The sequence below is a fragment of the Stylophora pistillata genome, chromosome 2 (genome assembly GCF_964205215.1).
Source record: "Stylophora pistillata chromosome 2, jaStyPist1.2, whole genome shotgun sequence".
Taxonomy (NCBI): domain Eukaryota; kingdom Metazoa; phylum Cnidaria; class Anthozoa; order Scleractinia; family Pocilloporidae; genus Stylophora; species Stylophora pistillata.
Window position 1 is genome coordinate 5,476,956 of NC_142520.1, and position 25,382 is coordinate 5,502,337.

Genomic DNA, 25,382 nt, shown 5'->3' on the forward strand with positions numbered 1-25,382 from the left:
CTTTTTTCCTTGTTATCAATATCAATTGCACCAAAATTGATTCATACAGATACTGACTGATTACAGGTTAAATGATTCTTCATGATATATTTTAAACCGGTCCTCTCTGGAAATTTGATTCTAAGAAGTTATTCCACTTGATCATTTAACCTAAATCCGTGGTTAAAGAGGTTACCCAGAAGCTGGGCAAAAAATCATAAATACAGACTAAATTTCCGATAGAGTTTATAAGCTACAGCATAAGCAACTTAAGTAAAGCTGGTTATAAATGCATACAGTATTTTCTCAATTTAAGGGGAAGATACAAGTTCAAAGTCTACTCTCGGTCCTCCTGAGGAATCCCAGCGTTAGCGTGACTCTGACGGGTCTGAGAGTTCTTTGGGCAAGTAATTCATGTCAGTCTCCATATAGACTCCCTGTTACCCATGTATACTGTTATGTTACCAATGTACACCCTGTATAAACTGTGTACCCTGTGTACCCTGTGTACCCCTGTGTACCCTGTGTACCTCTGTGTACCCCGTGTACCCTGTGTACCCCTGTGTACCCTGTGTACCCCTGTGTACCCCTGTGTACCCCGTGTACCCCGTGTGCCTTGTGTACCCTGTGTACCTTGTATACCCTGCTTACCCTGTGTACCCTGCATACCCTGTGGACCCTGTGTACCCTGTGTACCCTGTATACCCTGTGTACACTGTGTATCCTGTATGCCCTGCATACCCTGTGTAACCTGTATACCCTGCATACTCTGTGTACCCTATATACCCTGTGTACCTTTGTACCCTGTGTACCCTGTGTACCCCGTATACCATGTGTACCCTGTGTACCCTGTGTATCCTGTGTACCCTGTGTACCCTGTGTACCCTGTATACCCTGCATACCCTGTGTACCCTGTGTATACTTGGTACACAGGGGTAACGAGGGTACACAGGGTACACAGGGTACACAGGGTACACAGGGTACACAGGGTACACAGGGTACACAGGGTATACCGGGTGTACAGGGTATACATGGGTACACAGGGTACACAAGGTATATAGGGTACACAGGGTAAACAGGGTATACATGGGGTACACAAGGTACACGGGGTACACGGGGTACACAGGGTACACAGAGGTACACGGGGTACACAGTGTACACAGGGTACACAGGGTACACAGGGTATAAAGGGTACACAGGGGTACACAGGGTACACGTGGTACACAGGGTACACAGGGTACACAGGGGTACACGGGGTTCACAGGGGTACACACGGTACACGGGGTGCACAGGGTACACAGGGGTACACAGGGTACACAAGGTAGATGGGATACACAGGGGTACACAGGGTACACGTGGCACACAGGGTATACAGGTGCACATAGGTAACATAGCAGTATACAGGGGTAACAGGGAGTCTATATGGAGACTGCCATGAATTCTTTGTCGTTCTTTGTGTTGTCAGCTTGCCCATGGTTTAATGCACTGGGTAGATTCTTTGGAATCTTCTTTTGAAACGCTCTTTGATCTAGAAAGGAAGTGTAAGGAAATTAAAGGTACCCATCTTTGTTACCTGTTTTTCTAGATATAAATCCCGAAGAACCAAAATTCATATATACCTCACTGTTTCTCAAGCAGTGGAAGAAGAAAATAGAGAGTCCCTTTAAAGGAAAAACAGTAGAGATTTAACTATATCAGTTAATAAATAAACAAATAAACAGTCATGGTCGTTTCTATAGAATGGTAGCAACCAAAAGCCTTACACTTTTCTTTTTTATGTCATGAATGCAGGGTGGTGTCTTAACAACTCAGCCGGAGGTTTTCTTTTGTTTTCCACCTCCAATTGCGTGACAAGGAATGGCGCGTTTTGACCTCTGAGTTACTTTTGTTTGGGGTCCTAACATTTCGTAATTTGAGTAGCCCAAAAGTTTTATTGGAGTTATTTGAAGAAGAAACCTCGTTATTTCGCTGGATTAACTTGAGATAACCCCATGCCACGTACTAAGGTGCGATTTTACCATCTCAATTTTGCCATTCTTTTGACCTCCAAAACGAGTGAAATATTGGAAAAAAACAAAAATTCTCCAAAAGTTAATATTGCGACGGAATCGAACAATGAACACTTCAGACTGTTTCTAAATACGTGTTCTTTCAATTAGGAAAATATTTGGTCACATTTACAGTTTTGTTTATTTTCAAGCGACGTTCAAATAATGGTCGTCTAAACCTCGTGAAGCTGACTTGAGAGCCACAAAACCGATTTTGCCCCCGTTCGCGAAAAATAGAAATGCAATTGAACTCAAAGTAATTTTTCTAGAAATAGTTCTTCCAGACCTATCTTCTGGCAAAGTATTTTTGATTTTTTCATATTGCACACCTTCGGGGCGTTGCGGATGGCCGCTCTTAAGTATTTCTGACGCTCATCGTTTTAGAATTGGGCCGTAATATCATCCAGTGAACAGCAAACTGCTTTAAAGCTTAATAGAAATTTACCTGGGTAGAGTTAAGGATTACAAAAATGTAGGAGAAGGTCATATGAAGTGGCAGAAGGAAGCCAATCAACCACGTGATACCCAGCAACGGAGTTAACACGACGCATGCATGGACGCCTAGTCTGGAAGAGACCAAATTAATGTTCAATCTTTCTCCAGTGGAAATTAGGAAAGACTAAAAGTCTAAGTTTAAATCGAATGTTATAAATACCCGGGACACAAGAAGCAGTTTAAAGGTTTAGAGCAATACAAATCATTTTGTATACAAAAATTCGCATCTTGACCGCTCAAAATGCCTCTCTCTCTTAAATAAGAATTCTGAACTTGTAACGAAATGCCGCCACGAAAACGAGTTTTTCACAGCATCCAATCAAAAGAAGCGCGCGCGTGACGACTTCTAACCGTTCTTAAATTTAAACATTCATAACCGTTTACTTCTCGTAGACAACTGTCAGTCTGATGATCGCCTAAAGCGTGAAACTCGAGTAACTAGTAGTAATTTCCTTCTTTCACATTTGTATAAATACAAATGTACATATATTTAATATATATATATATATACTGGTGTATATATTAAAATGATATATATATACACTAGTGGGACCAAGTGCAGGCATTTTGCATGGCAACATGCCTGCACTTGGTCCCACAAGTGTAGCGCCTAGGCAATGGTTTATTCCAGAGCTTGGCCCAGTGTCCTTCACTGCACTGACGAGACCCACATAGGTCGAAACAGTGTGCACCCTGTCTGCAGTTATATATATATATATACATTTTCATATATACAACAGTACAACAGGCTTTTATGCCAGATCTTATTAAGTACAGCCTTGCCACTAAACTATTTAACTTTATGGAGGAATTGCAGGGAGAAACAACTTTTATCATCCCACCTGATCTGCTCAGTCTGGTTGTCCTTCACTTGTTGGTTTGCTGTCATTTCTTTGATGACTCGCACGAGGATCACTATGTTAATCTTCAGGGATTTAAAAGGAAAAGAGAGCGAAGTTAAGAAAAGAGAACAAAGGAACTATCGGATATTCTTCCGTCTCTAGCCTCTGTTGTCAGTTTTGGAAAGAGGACTTTCAAAGGCTCATCAAGAAAACTAGACTGGTTGTTAAAATGTTGCTGAAGTAATCTTTGAAACAACATATATCTCATATTCATTGAAGAAAAATTAAATCTGTGGCAACTTACAATTGCGATTAATCCAGCAAAGGAAACAAATATCCAGATGATATTGTTAGAGGAGGACATCCAACATCTTATAATTAATATGAAGAAAAAATTAATAAATGATACACGAGGTCCAGCTTTCAATTCTGTTTCGTCCGTTTTAATGAGGGAATTAGGGATTATTTTATGTTAGAATGTGCATCAAAACCAAAGGATAGGGCACCATGATGTCTCTATATCATTTTGTTAAAAATTCCGAAAAACAAACACCATTCTGAATGATAAGTTTCCAGGTCTAGCACATGCAGAGTCTGATCCATAGTATGAAATAAGGGGGTGCCTGGTGGGAAGGGTGGAGCAAAGACCATTTTAGAAAGCGAGGGGGGAGAGGACTGCTGATATCAAGCTTCGCAAAATTTAGTATCTGTTATTGTCTTCCCTGAGTCCTCGGAAATGGTTTATCAATGTTAGAAGGCGGGTAAAGAGAACGTGAAAACATGGCACTAGCGTCTTGTTTTCGTCTTCGACCCCCTCCCCCTCCTCCCACCCCACCCTTTACTTGTTTTTTAGGCTCATATTTCTAGGCTCTCACCGATTTTCTAAACAATTGAATGAGAAAAGATTCAACCTTACTTTCTATCGGAGACAAAAGTTTCTATTCCATCTTTTCCTGCAGCAATACCCAGAGATGCAGCAACTATGATTGCAGGAAGTCCTGAAGCAAAACACACAATAGAAAAAGCCTTAGGTAATTATTGATTAAAAGCTACTGGTTTATGTATGACAAGACAGCAAGAGTAATCGAGACCTGGGGCTATTACATCCACGTAAAACAATGACTGTACAAGTTGAGAATTTAAATAACCCGACGCCCATATGTTATTAGGTAAAAATATGAATTTTCAATTTGATTTTTATATAGTTCACCCTTAAAAGCTTTTTTTTTTGTGTGTGTGCGTATGACATTTCTAAATAACTCAAATTACAAAATAGCACTCTTTAACCATTTAATTACTCTGAAACCTATTTCTGCCTTGGTATTTACCCAATCAGGATTAAGATATTCTTCCAAGTATATTCTTTAAGTCCTATCCCATTTATAATTGGCAGTGCTTCTTACCCCAGCAGGAGCCATGATAACGATAGATTTTATCGGTGACGTTGTACACCTTTACAACAAATAAGTAGATATAAATGCCCTCGACAAGCATCCAACAAAAGGAAGCCATAAGGAAATACTGCAGAAGAACTGCTACAGCCACACATGCAGTCTGCAAGAAATGGGTAATCCGTAAAGATGTAACAATTAAACTGCTGTTTGTCGAGATAATGATCCGAAAACAAAACAGAAACGAAACGAGACAGAAAGAATGAATGAAAACTACAACTTAGAAATCGTACAAACAAACACGCAAGCAAGAAAAGAGAATCACTCGATCGATCAGTCAAAATAATAAGGGGCTGAACCAGATAAAAGGCAATTTAACAAGCGAAAAAACAACAAAAAGTAAATAAGAAATACGTAAGTAAGAGTTTTATAGGTCACCTTGTTTTCCGTGGCATCTATTCCAGCGAAAAAGATGATATGTCCTGCTCCAATGCAGTAAGTCAGACTAACCCGTATGTGACACAAAGGTGAATCTCTGTCTCTGCAGAGTGGAGAATAGGTTAAATACAAACAAGTCAATAGACAGTAAAGACGAATACAAGAGGAATACAGAACTTAGGTCAATGAACTGCGAAGAAATGATCAGAAATACAATTAAAATTACTCAAGCAAATGACGGGATAAACAAGTTGACACAATACATTAATTAAATAACGAATGGATACAAGAATATTACTAAAGATTCTTATCTTCCACTAACAATTTATTTGAAGCTATATATTCTAACTCCTTGGCGAGATTCAAGAAGTCTTTTCTGACCCTAGAACTAATCTGTGAATTTATAAAACAGAGTTAATCCCCAAGAATTCATGCGTTCAGTTAGATATTAGGGATTATTGAATATACTTACGTGAGCTGAAGATAGCTGATAATTGTGAGTACGACTCCAATGAGAGATAAAGCCATTCCTACTCGAGTGAGGATTGTGAGTATTTTGTCATGTTCATCTGACAAACGAGTTTTATCCTGGTTGAAAACCTAAAAAGGTTATAATTACTTAATTGGGATCAAAGAAAATGTTGTCTATCACGATAAATTCATACAGATACGAAACCTGTCGTGACGCCATGTGTCTCTTTAGATTCATATGATTGAATTGTTTTGGAAAAAAAATCACCTTCACGTCACCACCATCGTCGGTAAAATCCATGAGCACAGCAAAGTGGGTCAAGTGATTGCAAACGCATTCTGTTTGGCTATCGGATCTTATTCTTGTTTGACATCCCTCGCTTGACCAACTCCCAAAGCTGTAAAAGGGGAATGAATGAAACAATCATAAGAATATTAATAGTATTGAAAAGAATAATGATAGTGACAATAATGATGATGGTGATGATAGTAAAAGTTTTTTCATTTAACCTCCATCTCCACTCTCTCTGATCCATAAACAACTCAGTTTGTCAACAAGACTGCTCTAAAATTTATGTAGATAGCTTAAAAACAGAACAAAAAATATCAAAACAAAGCGAGCAAACATAGAATACTCCTAAAGGCTGACATGTTGCAAATCTTGACCTTACTGGTCTTCCGAAAAGCTCCAGAATACACATGTTCTATTCTTTCGGACAGCCTATAAGGGTTGCAAAGGAATATAGTCAATAAAGCAGAACGATTGCCTTAGTACTCATGCAAAGCATTACTATTAGAAAACACCTTCCATCTCTCACATCGAAAGTGTAGAGGGGCCTCCTTATTATTAATTAGAAAGGAAAGCCGCGGGTGTTTAAAAGTCTATCTTTTGTGATCCTTTAAGGTAGAGAGATGTGAAAACTGGAGTCGAGGCTAATGAACTGCTATGATGACTTGCTGGTCGTGTCCTGGTTAAGGATGTTTCTTTCTTACTAGTTTCCAAAGAAATTGGATGACTTAACATTTCTAGCTACCGTACATGTAAAGGTGCTGATGATGTTCCCATTAAAAGAAAAGGCCATAAACAAACAGACAACCAAACAAGAATTAAATAAACAAAGAGAAACACAAAATAGAAATAATCAACAATCAATGAGGAGGCTGGTGTAGATGCCTTCATGTTCTTGAAAACCAAAGTTATGTTCTCTTGCAACACTTCTGGCAGAGGGTCTATTACGGCGGATAGAATTATGCTGTCCAGTATCCTGAAATAAACCAAACTAACTGATCACTACACAGCTAAAGAACCTTTCTATCTAGAGTTTAGAACTTCAGATCTACGAACCTTGTTGTGTTAGTTTTCACAGAGTTAGCTGAGTAGTATGATATAAATTCGTTTAGGCTGTTGTTGTAGGCCACGCCAAGTACTACCGATCCTGTTTTGAAGATCAAAGAGAGGAGACCTGAGTTATTTTGTTGTCCTAAATCCCAGGAAATAAGAATTGTCGAGAATTTTTCTGCTATAGAAAATAAAAAAAAAAAAAAAAAAAAGAGAGAGAATCAATGACCAGGACAAAATTTAGTGCAGCAGGGCCAGAAGGCCATGTACGGTGAAAAAAATCGGTTTTAGCGCTCATGTAACAGGAGCCCGATTTTCGTCGTTGTAAAACTTTAGGAAACCAAATAAATAAAAGGAAAAATGCGATTGGTCACCGACGGGGTCGTAGACCGATTATGCGATGAAGAATGATGCATAATGCATTTATAGATAAAACTTGCCAACCATTCGGATGTAGATTAGTTGCCGGAATCTTGATAAAGTTTTCCCCGTTGCTTCCATTGAGCAGAAAATCACTTCCTTTCTGGTGGACGCTGTGTGTGACTCGAAACGCTTGAGTAATAATGATATTAACAATAGTAACAAATAATTTTGTTTTTGAGAATAATACGAAAGATAACAATGATATTATAAATAGTGTAATTGATAGAAGCCAATGAAACATCGATACGAATATCTTTTTCTTCTGCATTGTCGGTAAAGTGCGGAGTCAGAGGATGCAATTGAGTATCGATTAAAAAAAATACAAAATTCTAGTCTGGATATCATTTACTCCAGTAACCGTATTTTCCGTGTAGGAAACGACCTCATCTTTTAAACAAGAGATATGATAAGCTTATCTGTTTAAACCTTTTTCTATGTTTTCGTTCTGTTTTTGTCCTTGCTTGTGATGGATAGGATATAAAATAATTAAAGATGAAAATTGAACCAAATTGCATTCTGTTAACAAAAAACCTGGAAAATAAATCATCCCCTTCTCCTCTGTTTTGTTTTCCTCTCTCTCAACATTTTTTCTCTGGTTCTCGCCACAGAGTAATTACTTAAATTTAGGCAGAGTAAACTCAAACCCTTATTAACTTACTCAGATCTTTGCTGGAATCAATAATGTTGCGATTCGTGGAGTTTAGTTGCCTTTCGGCCAAGCTGACAATAAACTCCTCTAAGGCAAATGTGGTGTAAATAGTATCTTCTCCTCTTTCATCTTCTTCAACAGACCTCTGTTCATCGCTGCACCAGATTATTTTGTTTGCATCTTTTAATATTTTTTTAGCAGACTAGATAAAAAAGGCAAAATGAAGCATATGAGGAACTACCTCCTGCACGCGCACGCACGCACGCACACACACACACACACAAACACACACACACACACACATACACACCCACACACACATAAACAAACCAAACAAAACAAAAAAAAAGAATAACAAAAAACATTAAAAAAAAAACTACATGAAAAAAAAAAGTCAAGGAAAACAAACTGCGAAACATCAATACGAAATGTAAAGGAAAAACGAAAACAAAACTATAGATATTTTTTTACCATTAAAACTATGCTGTGGTATCCAGACATTTAGAAATTTTTACCATTGGGAGAACAGGGGGTTATCAAGGGGAACGGAAGGGGATCAGTCGCCGCCAACAAAATATAAAGAGGAGACTATTAGAAAACTGACTGTTGACCTAATGCCAGTGAGGATTGTGGGGGGAGGGGGGGGAGAGGGAGGGAGTCATTCGATTATGACCGTGCGTTACGGTGGGAAAAAATCATATGGTGGGACAACTAAACTCCTCCGACCCCCCTCCCAGTTGATGAATGATAACCACCAGTCCTTAAGTTTTCCATACTAATTATAACAACGCCTAGCAAATAAACAAACAAACAAATGAATCATCAAAAGAGAAGTTGAGATAAGCATTGTATTTGTGACTGTTTTCTTTTCTTTTTTTTTTTTTGAAAAGATACTTTACTTTTATGTCCTTTCTTGGATTCGAGGTGGGGCTTTTGAGTAACCTGATAAATGCGTTCCTCTGAAAGAGTATAAGTCGTACTGTTTAGTGTTTTAACAGCTAAAAAGCCGATGACTCGAGTTCTACCATCCTGATAGCTGCGTAAAACGTATTCGTAATTTATAAAAAGACATTTAAGTCAATATCTTACCCACTCAGGAATTTCTTTCTGTTATGGTATAAGAAACAAACAACAAAAAAGAAACGACAGAACAATTGACTAAACAAGCAAAAACGAAAACACATAAACATGCCAAAAAAGAGAACAAAGACCATAGATCATAAATCCGTTTAATAAAAAGAAAAGTATAGACAAATAATAAAACAAATAATCAAACAAATGAGCAAAAAATAAGAAATTGAACAAATAAACAATGAATTCATAGATAAATTGAATAGTAAAACTTATGGAAAGCATCGCATTTCGGATATAACACTTTATATTTTGCATCATTTTTATTCTATATTTACACTTTTATATTTTGCATCATTGTCTGGAGGGATTGGAATATAATTATCGTCATTCCGTGGTCAAAAGAGAGTAATTTTATTGCTTTAAACAATCACAGATATGGAGCCAGTTATTTACATAATATCACCCCAGAAGCCGAGTAAAACTAGCTCGAAAATGAATGGTTTTATAGACAAGTAAAAACCGCACCTCTTACCATGGAAGGAGGAGGCTCAGTGTTTTGAAGTCGCCCCAGGTCTGAGATAGAAACTAACAACAAAAAAGAAACGACAGAACAATTGACTAAACAAGCAAAAACGAAAACACATAAACATACCAAAAAAGAGAACAAAGACCATAGATCATAAATCCGTTTAATAAAAAGAAAAGTATACACAAATAATGAAACAAATAATCCAACAAATAAGCAAAAAATAAGAAATTGAACAAATAAACAATGAATTCATAGATAAATTTAATAGTAAAACTTATGGAAAGCATCGCATTTCATAGTTTGCATCATTGTCTGGAGGGATTGGAATATAATCATCGTCATTCCGTGGTCAAAAGAGAGTAATTTTATTGCTTTAAACAATCACAGATATGGAGCCAGTTATTTACATAATATCACCCCAGAAGCCGAGTAAAACTAGCTCGAGAATGAATGGTTTTAGGCTCAGGGTCTTGAAGTCGCCCCAGGTCTGAGATAAAAGCAAAATTAGGAAAACTAAAATGTAAATTTGAAATTATCCAATAGAAAAATTTTGACGTAAAGTGTTTTAGCTCGCATGTGCTTTTCTGATAGAACCTTCTGGTGAGAAAAGAAAATTTTTAATGTATTTGGAACTACATGTACTCTCCTCAGCTGGCGATCACTCTCATCTGCTATCAGAACTCTGCGGAACACATACAGACCATAGAGACTGTGTACTTGATTTAAATCAATTCAAATTACTACCCTTATAGTACTGCTTTAATCGGTGTGGGAAAAATAATGATAGTAATAATGATATCACAATTACGGTTGAAATAACAATAAAAAGTCACTCACTTGAGATCAACTTAATGATAAACACAAACGCTCTGCAGCGTGCTATATGTAATGTAAGATTGCTCTTGCCATTTTTTATATTTTGATTTAAAGAACTATATCGGAATACTTGAAGACATGGTCGGTGTGGCGACTCTTTTCTATCAAGGAAGGAGTAAAGTGTTTCACACCATTTGGAGCAAGAACCTCCGCGAGCGCCAAAGAAAAATGGAATACATTTTATCTTCCGCCATTCGCTCTCAAGAAGTTTTGTGCAGTTCGAATGTTTACATTCACTTAGCTTCAAGAAAGGGGCTGTTACACATGTATCATCTGAAATAAAATTGAAATGGCAGCAAAACAATTATAAATTATAAATTATAAACTACAACTTGCCTCTTGAAGAAATTATGTTTTGCAGTTCAACTGGCGCAGTGTTAATATAAGTTACACATGCATCGTTCGAACTCAATCAGGTGAGAATTATGTCCCATCTCTTGAATGGAATTAAAAGACTGGGTGCTATCTATCTAGAATAGCAACTAAATATACAATATTTGTTCATCTTCTAACTTTCATTAAGCTTGCTGATATCGTTCTTAACACTTACGTCGATCAGCTATACCCCAACCGCTGTGAACAACTACAGGATAACAAAGGAAAAGAAAAATTAAACTGAAAAGGTAATAATAGTGTTAATATTGATAACGATAATAATAATATGATCAATAATGATGATGGTAATAATGGTAATAATGAAAATAATAAGCATAGTGTTTTTCTTAATTGGATGAATACTTCAGCTCTTAGAAAATCTGAATCTTATTGGTTGGCACTCCGGACCGTGGTCACGTGATCATCATTGTACATAATTAAGTTAATGGTATTCCAATAAAGCACTTGTGTAGAGCACTTGGTCTGATTTAGAAGTGATGATGAAAAAATAAACCTGCAGCCAGCGAGGTACTCAAAACGTGTTGTTCAGTGCAGAGACTTTATTTGGAGCTTACTTTCTACTGCTTTGTTACATAAATGATCGAGGAAACTGCTATGGACTTGGTTCATAGGTGTTTTTCAGGTTGCGGTGAATATCGAATAACAATTACTTCTTTAAACATGTTCATCAGAATTAATACAACTGAAATATATACATGTCCAATACTTGCACATATACTATTTCGAGAAATTATCGTAGAATTACAATTCAAAAATTGAAATCTGTTTTGGACTAAATCCTAGCCTATAAAAAGACTTAAATTGTTTATCTGGCAAGTAGCTGTGGCGTCGATCAAAAAGTGTTTGCAAATTCTAATGTTTCATTCATATCCAATATGCTTGTCATCTTGGCTTCAAATGAAATTTAAAATTACCCAGATCCGCATATTTGAATAGCAAATTGACTTCAATCTGCAGTTTTTTCTTTTTGTTGCTTTGATATCCATGGAAAAGTAGAATATCTTTATTTTCCTTTTTTTTATTTCCTTTTTCCTTTTTCTTCATAACGATTTTGTCTTTAAGCTCAACCTAAGCCTATATCAAAAAGATGTGGTTGCAGTTGACGGCGCTGTTCCATAATTTATCAATATTCTCAGAAAACAAATGGAGATTCATATCAACTGCTTGAAGAATTTTCACCATATAATCCTAAGGCCAATTTTCTAATTTCTATTATGCATGTGATCGCTTGTTTCAAGTCAATCTAAATATTGAAGACTATAATTAGTTTGAAGACCCTGTCACGTCGCGCGAAACGGTGAAAGCGATCAACCAAGTAGATTCGAAAAAAATTATCAAGACGGCGGTGTTCCATCTTTCCCTTTGTTACAAAATTCTTCTTCTTCGTACGCTCATTCGTATTAATAAACAATGAAGTACAACGACAACGCTTATTATTAGGGAATTTAGACACTAAAAAGCTGTTTTTGATGAGATATACCGTAGCTTTGGTTGGCTATTCCGTTACCATCATGATCACAAAATGTTCATTTTGGCGGCATGTCTGATTCGTTAAGCCTCAATTGATTTCTAAGTTTTAGTGCTGATCTAAAAACAAGGACGGGTTTTCCCAATATAATAGCACATCTCTTTTTTTAGTTATGTATTGCAGGAATTTTACAGACAAGAGTATAGTGCAGTTGCCCGAATAAAATTGATAGAATTGGATGAAGGTAATAGTATTTAGGTCTAAATATGCACTTTCTTAGAAATAGCAACTGTCTCCACTCCTAATAAAATGATAATAAAAATGATAATACTCACTAAGAACGAATGTCGCAAGACGAAATAGGTTTGCAAAACCATGCGGCACTTTGTTCATCACTCCGGCTCTTACCTAAGTGACGTCTCTGTGGTTAGATGAAACTTATCGCAACAATGTGTCTTCAAGATATAACTGTATTTACCCGAGATAAGAGTGATGAATCTCGCGTGTTTAAATCCACATGTTGTCCCCCACTACTGGTTTTCACCTGCTTTTTCTTTCAATCATGGTGATGTGCGCACGTGATACACGACTCTTAATAGAGTCTCTTAGTTAGTGATCCATTGACTTTTTAATGAATTTCCGTTTAGGAACAAAAAGACCTAAGGGTAATGTAGCGTGGCTGCCAGAAAATCTAACGGTAAAGTACCAGAATCCTTCATGTTTTTTTGTTTTTTGGTGAGAGTTTTTTGATCAAAATTTCTTGTGGACTCACGAGGTGCAGAGTGAGTCCACAGACTTAAATTTTAATCACTGTGATAAGGAATAATTGCGATGACGAATATCGTTGTCGATAAGACTGCAGACCACGCTAAACCATTGTCAGTTTGAGAAATTGTAAAAGAAAAATAACTTACATTTTCCTCAGTAATTTTGGTACAAATACGCTATCGGGAAAATGCAGTACATGAAGCAAGAAAAACAATCAAAGAATTAAGACAAAATGATGAAACACGTTTTCTGTTTCCCCCATAGCAAGGAAATCCGTTCAAGTGAATGCGTCATACCGATAGAGGATAAGCAAATGTCTAGAGAGGCGATTTGTTCTGGACAGTTCTACTAGAGTACGAAAAAACGTAAGCCAATATTTTGAAGCATGCAGCAAAAAAGCGATGTAAAATTGGAGTAAACAAAGCCTGTTTCTGGAGTTCAGGTACCAAAACAGAGCACGATCGTAAACGGCGTGATAGCAGCGGAGGAAGGCGATGTATGGGACGGGTAGCGTAATTTATGCCACCCGATCCACAGTGCTAATGTTGCGCCGTGTACTATTTCTCCCCTTTTAACTAAGTGAACGTATAGGACCATTTAAAATTAATACTGTTTATCTTTGGTAGAGAAATCTTTGCCGTTGTATATTTTTCTCCTCAAATATCGCCATCGCTTCTTGTAAATTCTATGAAATCGGCGTTCAACCAGTTCGGTACTGTATGAACAACGAAGGCAAAAACCTTTTCTTGCTGTCTGCAATAGAAAGGACGCTAGAAGGAGATCTTCCTACATTCAAACAGACCTGGGGTGTCAGTAGTAATGTTGTCCTTTTCGAAATTTCAAACTGTTTGCTGCGTAACGGCACCGTAATCTAAGTCGAAGTTGTTACTAGAAGTGGATTCACAGCCTGAACTGCACTGAGGCGGTGGACTGGATCGCTGTTCAGACTGCACCTTCTGAATTGCAAATAGGCACCACTTAATTAAAGAACAACAACGTACTTAATGCTGCGATAAACTGCATCCAAATCCTGACGGCGTTAGCCGACACAGAAACTTTGGAGTGAGTCCAAAGCAAGGTCAGCAGACAAACTAAGCGCATCCACTTGGAAGTCAGACAAGAGAAGCACCATTCGGAAATTCATCCAGACAGCTTAAACCTAAACAGCCTCAGGTCATACTTAAACTGCATTCATACTACTATGAAACTGGTTAACTAATTGACTAGTTGACTAACTAAACACTTCATAACGATTGTAACTGTTCAAGCTATGTTCAATTTAAATGTTTAGTCTGGGAGGCTTTCTCAATTTACGTCCTCTCTGTGCTTACTTAGAATGTCAAAACTATCGAAGTCTTAATGGCGGGGACAAAAGAACAATTTACGGAATTTATTATGGCAGTGACAATGGACTTTTCGCTTGGTATCGTTTCCAAGGGGCAGCAGGAAAGAAAATGGCCACAGATGTAACACTACAGCAACCGTTGGTTAACTGGAGGACATCCCACGGCGAATGATGGTCAGGTCAGCAGAAAGGTTTGCTTTCACTGGACTAGTTCGTGCTGCGATTACTCTTGCCACGTCAAAGTGAGAAGCTGTGGCCGTTTCTATGTATTTTACATAAGTGGCTTTTCTGTATGTCACCTGCGTTACCGCGGCACATCTTATCAATTATCCTGCTCAGATATTTATGTTAGAAATGTCTCAGTTATAATCAATATAAGTATAATTTCAGAGCTGAGCAAAGAGTTTCCAGCAATCTGATTGGTCGAGCGGTTCCTTATATGACACTATATAAACCGCTCCACGTGGTTTATATAAAATGTTAAAACAAAATGTTAATCATTGTTACTAAAATGTTATGATTTTAGAAATTTCTCTATTGTTCAGCTCTGAAATTATACTAAATCAATTATTCACCTTAGGCTCGGTGAATATTGACGAATAATCCCCTGGACTTAGTCTCGGGGATTATTCGACGATATTCACCTCGCCTTCTGCGAATAATTGTTAAAAAAGTAACTGTGTAGTGGGCAATTTGATCTAAAATCGTACGTGTGATTTTAAATCAAAAGATTCCCCCCTCAGAGAGGTATCCGCCCTTTTGGCCTTTACCGGACAGGGTCAAAATCTATAATTTTCCTAGGGTGGAGGTGGGAGTCACAAAATTCTCTGTGCCTTGCAATGAGTGGTTCTCAGTGCTGATCCTTCCCTTTCTTGTGCTTCGTGCATTTGTAGAGAAAAAAAAAAACAACTGAAATAATTAGATAATTTGTCATGACCCACAATTGAATAGAAGTATCCTGGTTAGCAATACACGTATATTATGTTGTAGCACGAATAAAGGCATCCTTGTATCTTTATGCACAACTTAAGAAAGGTCTGGTGAGCACGTCCAACGCCCGAATGTTTCTCTCAAGTAACTGGGTTTTTATCCTTAGGAACTGTTTCAACGCTTCATTCACCAACATTGCGGTATAAATCACGAGTCACTGTACTTTCAGAGCATGGGGAATGTGCTTTTCAAGCAAAAGGTAGCCGTCAACCCCCTGCTTAAGGGAGAGAGGAGTCCATGTGATAGTAATTTTCCAATACCAATTAGCTCTTTATTTGCCGTTTTGTTTTCATAGCTTTACTCAACAGTGTTGGAATGTGGTAAAAAAATTGACGGTGTCTCCACTGGCGATGCATTTGTTGCTATTTTAGAATGTAAAGTTAAAATATTTTAAGGGGGATCACAATAGAATTCACCTGATTGCTCCCCATTCATTGGCAGTTTTAATTTCCCATATTCCTTCCTTTCATACTATGTTTCCAATGATTGATCTCTTCTTCGCTTTCCCTAGATACCATGTGATCCTCAAAGACTTATGGCCCCCCTTCCATCCCTGGAAGATTTATGATTAATCCGTTCAGGCCCTTCTCTTTAAGATGCCCTTTATCTGCACACCTCCATCTTAAAACGGACGAAATCTTTGGAAAGTTTGCATATTATTCTGATTGTTGGTAACAGTGACAGCTTGAAAGATAATGGAGATGATAACAATGAACCCTTTATTGCCTGCTCCAATTTTCCCCCAAATTGATAATTTTCTTCGATAGCTGATTTTCCCATGAGGTTGTAACAGGATAAATGCAAATTACATTCTCCGACGCATTATACGATGTGGTTATTGTTGTTTAATGTTCCCTTTGTCAACTATTAGAAGTGTTGGAAAGTAATACATTTTCCACTAAGTCTTAATTTTCTGCGTCCCATACACTTAACAAACAGCTTAACTCAACTCATCAGCTACAGCCTACGTCATCGGTGAGGCCGGACGATTAATGCATCTAGCATTAGCACTATTTGTGACGGAAACGAAAGTTCCAAATCGATTAAGTTGCTTTTTAGGTTCAGACTCGCTGCTCGGATGACGCCTCGGGAATCTCAGCATTATCTTGGCTCTGATTGACTTGAGGGGTTATTTTATTGTCAGCTTTAATGAACCAGCATCTTCTTTTGAAGCGCTCTTTTATCTAAATAAGAAATAAATGATGAGTTAAAGGAACACCCTTCTAAAACCAATTTTTTCGCTGAATCAAAGACAAGATAAAGATCATAAAGACTCTTTATCTGTACCTCACTATTTCTCAAGCAGTGAAAGAAGAAAATCGAGAATCCCTTTAAAAAGAGGAGAGACAAGTGAATTAAGTAATGAATAAACAAATGTATTCCTAAAAATTGTATTTAAGTTTTTTGGCCAGAGAAGCCACCAAGCGTTTCGTACTTGTTCACATATCAGTAATCTAGGATTGCCTCACTTGAGGCTTATTTTTTAGAATACAGTTATATCACATAAAATAGACTCATAGTGACTCTAATTTCATAGTCAAGCGGAGCTAAGACTACGAAGATATTAAATGCAAGCGCGGAAGGACGTCCTCGCCTTGAGTAGGCTTTCATTCAGAGTTAAAAGGTGAGTCTGCTGTCTAAATATGAGTCTGGGTCACCGTTAGATATTGAGACCTTTTTTCATTATTCCCGACACTCATCATGTTAGAAGTACACTCTAACCTCTTCGTTAGAGTCGAACCTCTGCTTGGGTAAACTTAAGCTCTAAAGCACTTTACCTGAGCAGAGTTTAGGATTACAAAAATGTAGGAGAAGGCGACGTGTAATGGCAAAAGGAAACCAATCAACCACGTGAAACCCAACAATGGAGCTAACACCACGGATGCGTGGACGCCAAGCCTGAGAGAGACCAAATGAATGCTCATTCTGAAAGCTGAGGCTTTCTTCTGAATTATTATATATATGCCCGCCCGCAAGAATTAAAGAAGACAAATATATTCGCTTAAATAAAAGGGAGTGAATGATCAGTAACGAATCACAATTAATTTTACCAAGGTATCACCCTGGTGTGTAAACCAAATACAGGGTGTGCTACGTGTTCATTTTCTTTAGCTCTCAATCAAGGTGAATAAATCTCAGGACAGTTTGTGATTACAAAAAGCTATTAGACGTGTTTATTTGAAATTCAGGCTCACCACGAAATTAATTGAAGACTGTATAAAATGCATTAAAAGGAGAAACAGCACTGATAATCACACCTGATCTGCTCAGCTTGGTTGTCTTTCACCTGTTGGATTGTTGTCATTCCCTTGATAACTCGCACAAGGATCGCTATGTTGATCTGTATAATATAAAGTAGAGAAATTCAGATTCATGCAGGTTTCGTTCAACGTTGTCGGAAGAAGATTTTCAAAGACTCATAAAGAGGAGAATATAATTAACCTTGGGCTAGGTATTTGAGATTAGTGGAGTCATATTCGTGGTAGAAATTCAATCGGTGGCCACTTACAATCACCGTCAGTCCAACAAAGGAAATACATATCCAGATGATATTGTTAGGGGCGGACATCCAGCAACTTAGATTAGAGAAACAAAAGGCATCAGGGGTCTAATTTTCGTTTTCCGTTTGGAATAAATATCAGTATGAGTGTTTCAAACCAGATTGTAAAAAAAAGGTCAATAAAAAAAAAAGATGAATCATGCATTATTTCTAAACATGGACAGACAACGAAACAAGTTGAAAGGACTTAGAAAAATAGGGAGGGGGGGGGGGGCGCAGCGGCGTAGGGGAGCTTGGCGAGCTAAGTAGGGTGGAAACTGCCGACATTAAGTTTTGGATAACATTTTTGTTTTCCATGTCAAAATATATGTTCTCCCCCCTCTGTAGGCTTCGATAATGGTCTAAATTATACGAGGAAGGGTTATAGCAACCCCAGGGGAACTATTCCTTTTTTTTTTCTGACTTTCACTATCCCCACCGCAGTTTCTTACTTACAGACTCTTGAAATTTTCTGCATGGGATATGAAGTAAGTAAATATTGAAACTAACTTTTTATCGCGGACAAAAGTTTCCAATCCATCTTTCCCTGCAGCAATACCTAGAGATACCGCAACTATAATTGCAGGAACTCCTGAAACGAAAAGCAGAGTGAAAAAGGCATTATAAATATGGCCTAAAAGCAAGAATGATTTATGGTTATTGCATCTGCTCAAGCCAAAGACTGTACAAGTGAAAGTTTTCAATTAACCGACGCCAATTTGAATTTCCAATCCAAGGGTAATGTTGTTCACTCTTGAAACCCTTGGTTTGCGGGTGTGACGCTTTTACAACAGTGCGAATTACAAAAAAAACTGAGTGTCTTGAGCCAATTTAATCCACACTAGTGACACTGAAAACTAGGTGTAACCAGCACCGAAAATATTGTACGCCTTCCTTGGTTGATGAACAAGATGATTCAGTGGTCTCCCAAAGGCGCACCTCGTGAATATTTAATTAGAAACATATACTTTTTTTTAGGGCTGTTGATATTTATAGCTTTCCCGATATCTTTTGCACTCTTTAACCTTTACTTCCGCTTTAAAGCCTATTTTCTCATTTTTCGGCCAATCAAAACATGATATTATATTGATTACATACTTTATTAACAAACACATGTTTGACTAGTAGTGTTCCTTACCCCAACAGCAGCCATGATAACGACGGATATCATCAGTGATGTTGTACAGCTTCACAACAAATAAGTAGATATAAATGCCTTCGACCAGCATCCAGCAAAAAGCGACCATCCCGAAATACTGCTCGAGAGCTGCCACAGAAACACAAGCACCCTGCCAAGAAATGATCCGAAAGGAAAACAAATGAGTTTGTCAGTTATTTAGGAACGAATTGGGCCGAAAATAAGTGGTAAGCATAAACAAGTCACCTTGTTTCCTGTGGCGTCAATTCCAGCAAAAAAGATGATATGTCCAGCCCCAATGCAGGAGGTTAGACTAACCCGTATGTGACACAGAGGTGAAGCTCTGTCTCTAAACAGCACCAAGTCAATAATAACAAACAAACAAATATAGGGATAACCAAAGTTAATTAATAAGACAACATAGTGAAATTGAAAAAGCAGGAACTAAGAAAAATAGGGTAATGAAGAGTAGATAAATGAATTATACTTACAAGAAATTCACTTGCAGTCTATTTCACGCTCTATCACACCTTGATAAGCTTACAACTCAGGCTCCCAAGATCTGATAACTTTTTTCCCATTATTTGAAATAGAGGTTTTCATCGCGACTCAATGAACTATCATTCTGAATTAAATGTACTTACGTGAGCAGAAGATAGCTGATAATTGTGAGAAAGATTCCAGTGAGAGATAAAGCCATACCTACTCGCGTAAGGAGAGTCAGTGCTTTGTCATGCAGGTCCTAATTGAAAAGTTAATAACTTCAAATTTCATTGAATGAGAAAAAATTCTGGTTATCAGAATTAATATACAAATGCGATAACCTTTAAAACTTTTTGAACCTTTTTTGAAACATATAATTTTTTGAGCAAATAACAATCTCACCTTTTCGTCACCATCTTTGTCAGTAAAATCCATGAGCACAGCAGAGTGGGTAAAGTGATTGCACACGCATTCTGTAAGGGAATGGGATGTCACTCTTGTTTGACAACCTTCGCTTGACCAACTCCCAAAGCTGCGTGGAAACAGAAAATGAATAAAAAAAGATAATAATGAAAATAATAATAATAGGAATGTTAATAGTAAGAATAATACAAATGATAACAATAATAATAATATTAATAATAATAGTAATAATAATAAAAGTAATAAGAGCATGAATGATAACTGATAAGAGATATAAAGCTAAAAGCTAAAAAAAAATTATAAATTGAAATTCCCTTGTTCTTTCAACCTCTCCCATCAAAATCAGCAGAAATTTCAGTTCACTTGACAGACTGCTCTAAAGCTCTCTCAAATTCGTTAAGGTTCAGAAAAAATACTTTTGTTTATGAAAAAAGGAAAAAGGAAAAAAAAAATTGAAAGCGATGGACTACTTCTCTTGGCTGATGTATTGCAAATGTCGTGCTTACTTGTCTTCCGAAAACTTCCAGAATACGCATGTTCTCTTCTTTCGGCCAGCCTAAAGGGGTTGTAATTTGCAAAGTATTGTGTTCAATCATCGTAGGGATCCAGTGCCCATCACAGACCTGTGGTAAAGTATGACTATTACAGAATATGGCAAGTTGATGACCGTTCGCCCTCGTACTCTTTGTGTCTTTGTTGAGGTGTCGAAATGTAGTGATAAGGGTTGCTAACCTGCTAGTCAAGTCTTAGGAAACAAACATCTTTTAAAAGACCACGGCTTTTTGCTACTTTGTAGCGAAATCCGCAACAACATTAAGGAACAACTTGAAAAACGGAAAGGATAAAAAACAAAACGACCCAAAGTAAGCAAGCAAGCAAACAAAACAAACAGACAATAACATCAACAACAACAACAAAAACACAACAAGACTGAAAATATTAACAAAAAATACTAGTTATTATGAGGTGCCTTTATTGGGATATTTTTGTAGAACTTCCCTAAGTGGCCCTTTTAAATTTCAAGAGAATACCAGTTGCAGTCAATGTTTGTGATTCCTTGACAAAACTAAAATTTTGGATTTTGCGATATGCTGAACTTCAGATCATTCATTGACGAGAAAGGCAACTCTTTGCAATTGCTTAAAATTATTATTTCAAAAACAGACGTTTTGATGCCAGCGTAATAAGGTGTAATTAAACAATTTTGGATACAAACTAAGTATTTTCCAGGATGGTGACGAGGAAGATTGAGAATGACGCGTCAAAAAAGTCTGGAGTTATGGATAACATGAGAACGGCTTAGGGATTTTGTGAAAGAATATTGAGGGTCCTTGGGATTCAAAACGATTTGTTTCCCATCTGGCCACTCTTTAAGTGCTCAATGAACGCTTATTAAAGAACGAAACAACAACAACAAATGCAAAAATAGCAAACTAAAAACATTATCAAACAACAAATATATATGAAATACATATATATGAACTGCGGTTACGAAACGTATATGTGCAGGATCCTTCGCAGAAAAGCACTATTTAAGCACATATACGTTTCGTAACCGCAGTTCATATATATGTATTTCATATCTATTTGTTGTTTGATTTATCATCTACGGGTTTATGTCGAATTTATTTCATGGCTTGCTCCCAGTTGGCTTGTTAGCTCAATTGGTAGAGCGCTGCACTAGTATCGCAGAGGTCAGTGGTTCGAATCCCGTACAGGCCTGAATTTTTTTCAGGTCTGATTTTCACTATTGCTTAAATAGTGCTTTTCTGCGAAGGATCGTGCACATATACGTAAAAATATTATATAAGAAACAAATCAATCGCTGATGTAGAGGGTGAGACAAACATTAAAATTACAATTATTATCTTGATATATATATATATAAACGTTACCTGCAAGGCATTTTCATTATTGACTGAAATGTTTTGGTGAAAGTTGATAAAATCCTTTATCTGAAAGATAATAAGTCGTACTGTTAGGTGTTTTAAACGGCTAAGAAGTCTGAGAACAGGGTTCTACCATCCAGAAACATTTGAAATTAGAAAATACTCGGTTAATAACTTTCCCATGTGATATCTCACATGAAACAGACAAAGAAAAAAACCAGAACAGACCAATAATCAAGCAAGTAATCATATAAGCAAAAAAAAACAAAAAACAAAAAACCAAAACCAAAACAAAACAAGCAAATAAAAACAGACAAACGTGGAAGCAAAAAAAGCCTTTAAACCTACCAAACTACCTAAGAAGAGTGTAACAGCTATCAACCTGTTTAATAAAGAAAAAAAAAAAAAAGAAAGGAGAAAAAACAAAAACAAAAAACCAAACAAAAAACACAAACAAAACAAATTTAACGTTTTAATAGAGAAAAAGATCCAAAATACTTGCAGCTACACCATGGTAATGATACTATACCAGTTTAAACACTTTGCCGGTTGGAATGGTTCTGCTGCAATTCTGTAAGGAAGAGACGATATTTTTCTTTTTTCTTTTTACACTTGATTGCAAAAATGTTGACCCTAAAAAATCGTAAGCAATGAACGATGACACCCGACGGCTTTATTGGTATACATGTGTATGATATAATTTGGATATATCAACAAATTTGAAATGGTAAATTGGCCACCGTAACGATTACAAAAGCTGACGTTTCGAGCGTTAGCCCTTTCGTCGGATCGAGTAGAGGAATTGTGGGTTGTGTGTGCTTTTAAAGGCAGAAATGAAGCTACGTTATTGGTGGGAACATGGCAACGACGAAGGGCTAACGCTCGAAACGTCAGCTTTTGTAATCGTTACGGTGGCCAATTTACCATTTCAACTTTTTTGATATATCCAAATTATTTCGTCACTCCCACCGACGCAGCCCCAAACAGTTTCTTTCGAAACTATCAGCCTTTATTCATGTGTATGATAACTACAATTAGATGTAAGTGGCATAGGATATAAGCCATTCATGTCTTCCTAAAAGAAAAGAGCCGTTTTAAAGAGATATTTTCAAGAATTATGAAAAGTGAATTATTGTGTATGTACAAGAGAATAAGATTTCCTCTTGTTATGCATTTGTGCTAACATTTCCTATAAAGCCGTTGGGTGCCAGCTTTCAAGGATCATCATTGCTTTTCAGGTGTCACCGTTTTTTGAATCGCGTGTGGAAATAGCATAAAATCAAATAAAACTTGTTTAGAAAGTAATAGGCAAAAACTTTCTCACCAAGGTCTCTTGGTCTGCGGTTGTCGAGCGTCCCGAGGTGAAACCAGGAAACATCCGGGAAAACAAAGAGAATTTTTAAAATGGTAAAGTGGTACGCTTTCTTGGCTTCAAGAGTTGAGCATTCTCGCGCTCATCATCTGAAATGAATTTGAAAGGGTGGCAAAGTAATTATAAAGTACAAATCGCTTCTTAAAGAAATTGTGATTTGCAATTCAAACGACTCGGTGGAATTTTTAACTACACAGATTGCAAGAAATACCTACTCGTTTGATAATTAATTACTCTCAATTACAGTCCGCTTCTTGAAAAACTGTTCATAGTGTCAGTAGTACTTACTTTGATAAGCTATTGCCCAACAGCTCTGAATAACTATGATATAACAAAGGAAAACATTAGAGTTATGATGATAATAATGATAAGGACAACAGTGATTTTAATAATTACAGTAATGATAACAAAGGTAATAATAATAAAATTTCAATAAATATAGAGGTGAGAATGAATAACTAAAACCACAGTGGTTTAACATGGTATGCACTCTTCTCAACAACGAGGCGCAGCGTGCACTAAAGCTCTATCGATTTCAGATTTTCTTTCTCTTTTCTTTTTTTTTTTTCGACCGCAATTGATATCAAATAAAGTCAAATTTTTCAGTTCTTGACACTTTGCGTAACACTTTGACACGGGCAGCGGCAATTTGGCCAACCAGATTGCGACATTACTAACAATTGTGTTTAAACAATAAATAGATACTCGGCTGATAACGCCTGGATCTAGCAGCTTACTCAGTACTGATTCAGCTGTGGAACGTAATTTTCCTCGCAGAAATATTATGGTTTCGGTTTGATCTACATGTCATTAGTAATGTCGTGAATCTTACGTAAGAATTAACATGACACTTGAATTTATCTTTGGATATATCAACAAAGCTGAAGTGGTAAACTGGCCACCGTAACGATTACAAAAGCTGACGTTTCGAGCGTTAGCCCTTCGTCGGAGCGAATAGAGGAATTGTGGGTTGTGTGTGCTTTTGAAGGCAGAGAATGGAGCTACCAGTCGCTAAAAGTTTTAATTTACCTAATCATTCCAAGCAACATATGGCAATCTGCGGTCTTTCCTTACACTTAGTAGCACGGAAAGCCGTAAAACTCTTGAACAAAAGCTCATCTTTCAAACCGGCAGTCTAAATCCCACAGGGATCAACGAAAGCTTTTCATTCCACTAATTTATTCGTGTTTTTCTCGTTGCCATGTTCCCACCAATAACGTAGCTCCATTCTCCACCTTTAAAAGCACACACAACCCACAATTCATCTATTCGCTCCCACGAAGGGCTAACGCTCGAAACGTCAGCTTTTGTAATCGTTACGGTGGCCAATTTACCACTTCAACTTTGTTGATATATCTAAATTATTTCGTTACTCCCACCGACGCAGCCCCAAACAGTTTCTTTCGAGACTATCAGCCTTTATTAATTTGAACTTATCTTTGTCTAAGACTTCCCTTTCGAGCAGACAACGTAAAATATCTAAAAGTTCCCAATTTCATCTTCTTTTTGGACATAGTTGTTTAAAAATATGTTTCTATTATGTGGAAAATAGCTGATGCGTTGATCGCATAGTTTCTTCAAATTTTGATTATTCAGTAAAAGCCAAGATGTTCGTCATCTTGGGTGCTAATGAAATATAAAACTGCCTAGCTTCGCATGTTTTAATAGCAAGTTAACTAATAATATTATTACAGTTTTTCGTTGCTTTTTAGAATAGAATTTTGAAAAAGGAAACTATGATATATGCCCTTTTCATTTTCTTTTTAGCTTTTTGATTTTCTGGCTGGGCGTCTTAAAGCTTAGCTCGAGCATTTATCCTAAACATCTGTTTGATGCAGTTCAAATTAAAACGAGTGGAAATTTACATCGACCACTTCTAAAAATTTCATCTTATAATTTGTCGAAAACCCTCTTTCGTCGCACAGAACGATGAAGACGGTGTTGCCTCTATACAGTGTTGCTACAAAATGGTACCTTCTCACAAGTTGATCGATATACAGCAAACAACGAGGTATAA

At 37.1% G+C, this 25,382-nt stretch overlaps 2 protein-coding genes across 3 annotated transcripts; both read right to left on the reverse strand.

Annotated features, from left to right (window-relative positions):
• Positions 1–1,018: 1,018 nt before the first annotated feature.
• LOC111319773 (adhesion G protein-coupled receptor L4) lies at positions 1,019–12,882 on the reverse strand. Of its 2 annotated transcripts, XM_088750957.1 has the most exons (21): positions 12,754–12,882; positions 11,105–11,137; positions 10,516–10,827; positions 9,682–9,734; positions 9,165–9,182; positions 8,975–9,034; positions 8,085–8,277; positions 7,448–7,555; positions 7,010–7,100; positions 6,839–6,929; positions 6,336–6,385; positions 5,933–6,062; positions 5,666–5,793; positions 5,194–5,296; positions 4,768–4,918; positions 4,281–4,362; positions 3,669–3,735; positions 3,365–3,447; positions 2,473–2,593; positions 1,599–1,640; positions 1,040–1,507 (listed from the first exon to the last, which is right to left on the reverse strand). In XM_088750957.1, the coding sequence occupies exons 1-21, from the start codon at positions 12,809–12,811 to the stop codon at positions 1,457–1,459; spliced, it is 2,025 nt and encodes a 674-aa protein (XP_088607083.1). In that variant the 5' UTR covers positions 12,812–12,882; the 3' UTR covers positions 1,040–1,456. The 2 variants fall into 2 exon arrangements, with proteins under 2 accessions (XP_088607084.1, XP_088607083.1); XM_088750958.1 differs by lacking the exons at positions 6,336–6,385; positions 6,839–6,929 and having other exon boundaries at positions 1,019–1,507; positions 5,870–6,062.
• Positions 12,883–16,343: 3,461 nt separating this feature from the next.
• LOC148736815 (adhesion G protein-coupled receptor D1-like) lies at positions 16,344–22,680 on the reverse strand. Its single transcript, XM_088749186.1, has 15 exons — positions 22,658–22,680; positions 22,523–22,564; positions 22,342–22,375; positions 22,000–22,059; positions 20,611–20,660; positions 20,084–20,213; positions 19,843–19,940; positions 19,445–19,547; positions 19,199–19,349; positions 18,571–18,652; positions 18,031–18,097; positions 17,780–17,862; positions 17,300–17,420; positions 16,809–16,850; positions 16,344–16,705 (listed from the first exon to the last, which is right to left on the reverse strand). Exons 1-15 carry the CDS (start codon positions 22,678–22,680, stop codon positions 16,583–16,585), a joined length of 1,209 nt encoding a protein of 402 aa, XP_088605312.1. The 3' UTR covers positions 16,344–16,582.
• Positions 22,681–25,382: the final 2,702 nt, after the last annotated feature.

Coding starts and splice junctions, on each gene's coding strand:
- LOC111319773 (XM_088750957.1), bottom strand. CDS start 12,811: ATGAACAAAGTGCCGCATGGTTTTGCAAACCTATTTCGTCTTGCGACA. Junction 6,386..6,838: donor TGGTTTTCAAGAACATGAAG/GCATCTACACCA, acceptor CAACCCTTATAG/GCTGTCCGAAAGAATAGAAC. Junction 5,794..5,932: donor ACGATGGTGGTGACGTGAAG/GTGATTTTTTTT, acceptor TAACCTTTTTAG/GTTTTCAACCAGGATAAAAC.
- LOC148736815 (XM_088749186.1), bottom strand. CDS start 22,680: ATGTATACCAATAAAGCCGTCGG. Junction 22,376..22,522: donor CCGGCAAAGTGTTTAAACTG/GTATAGTATCAT, acceptor TTTATTAAACAG/GTTGATAGCTGTTACACTCT. Junction 20,661..21,999: donor ATAATGAAAATGCCTTGCAG/GTAACGTTTATA, acceptor CAACCCCTTTAG/GCTGGCCGAAAGAAGAGAAC.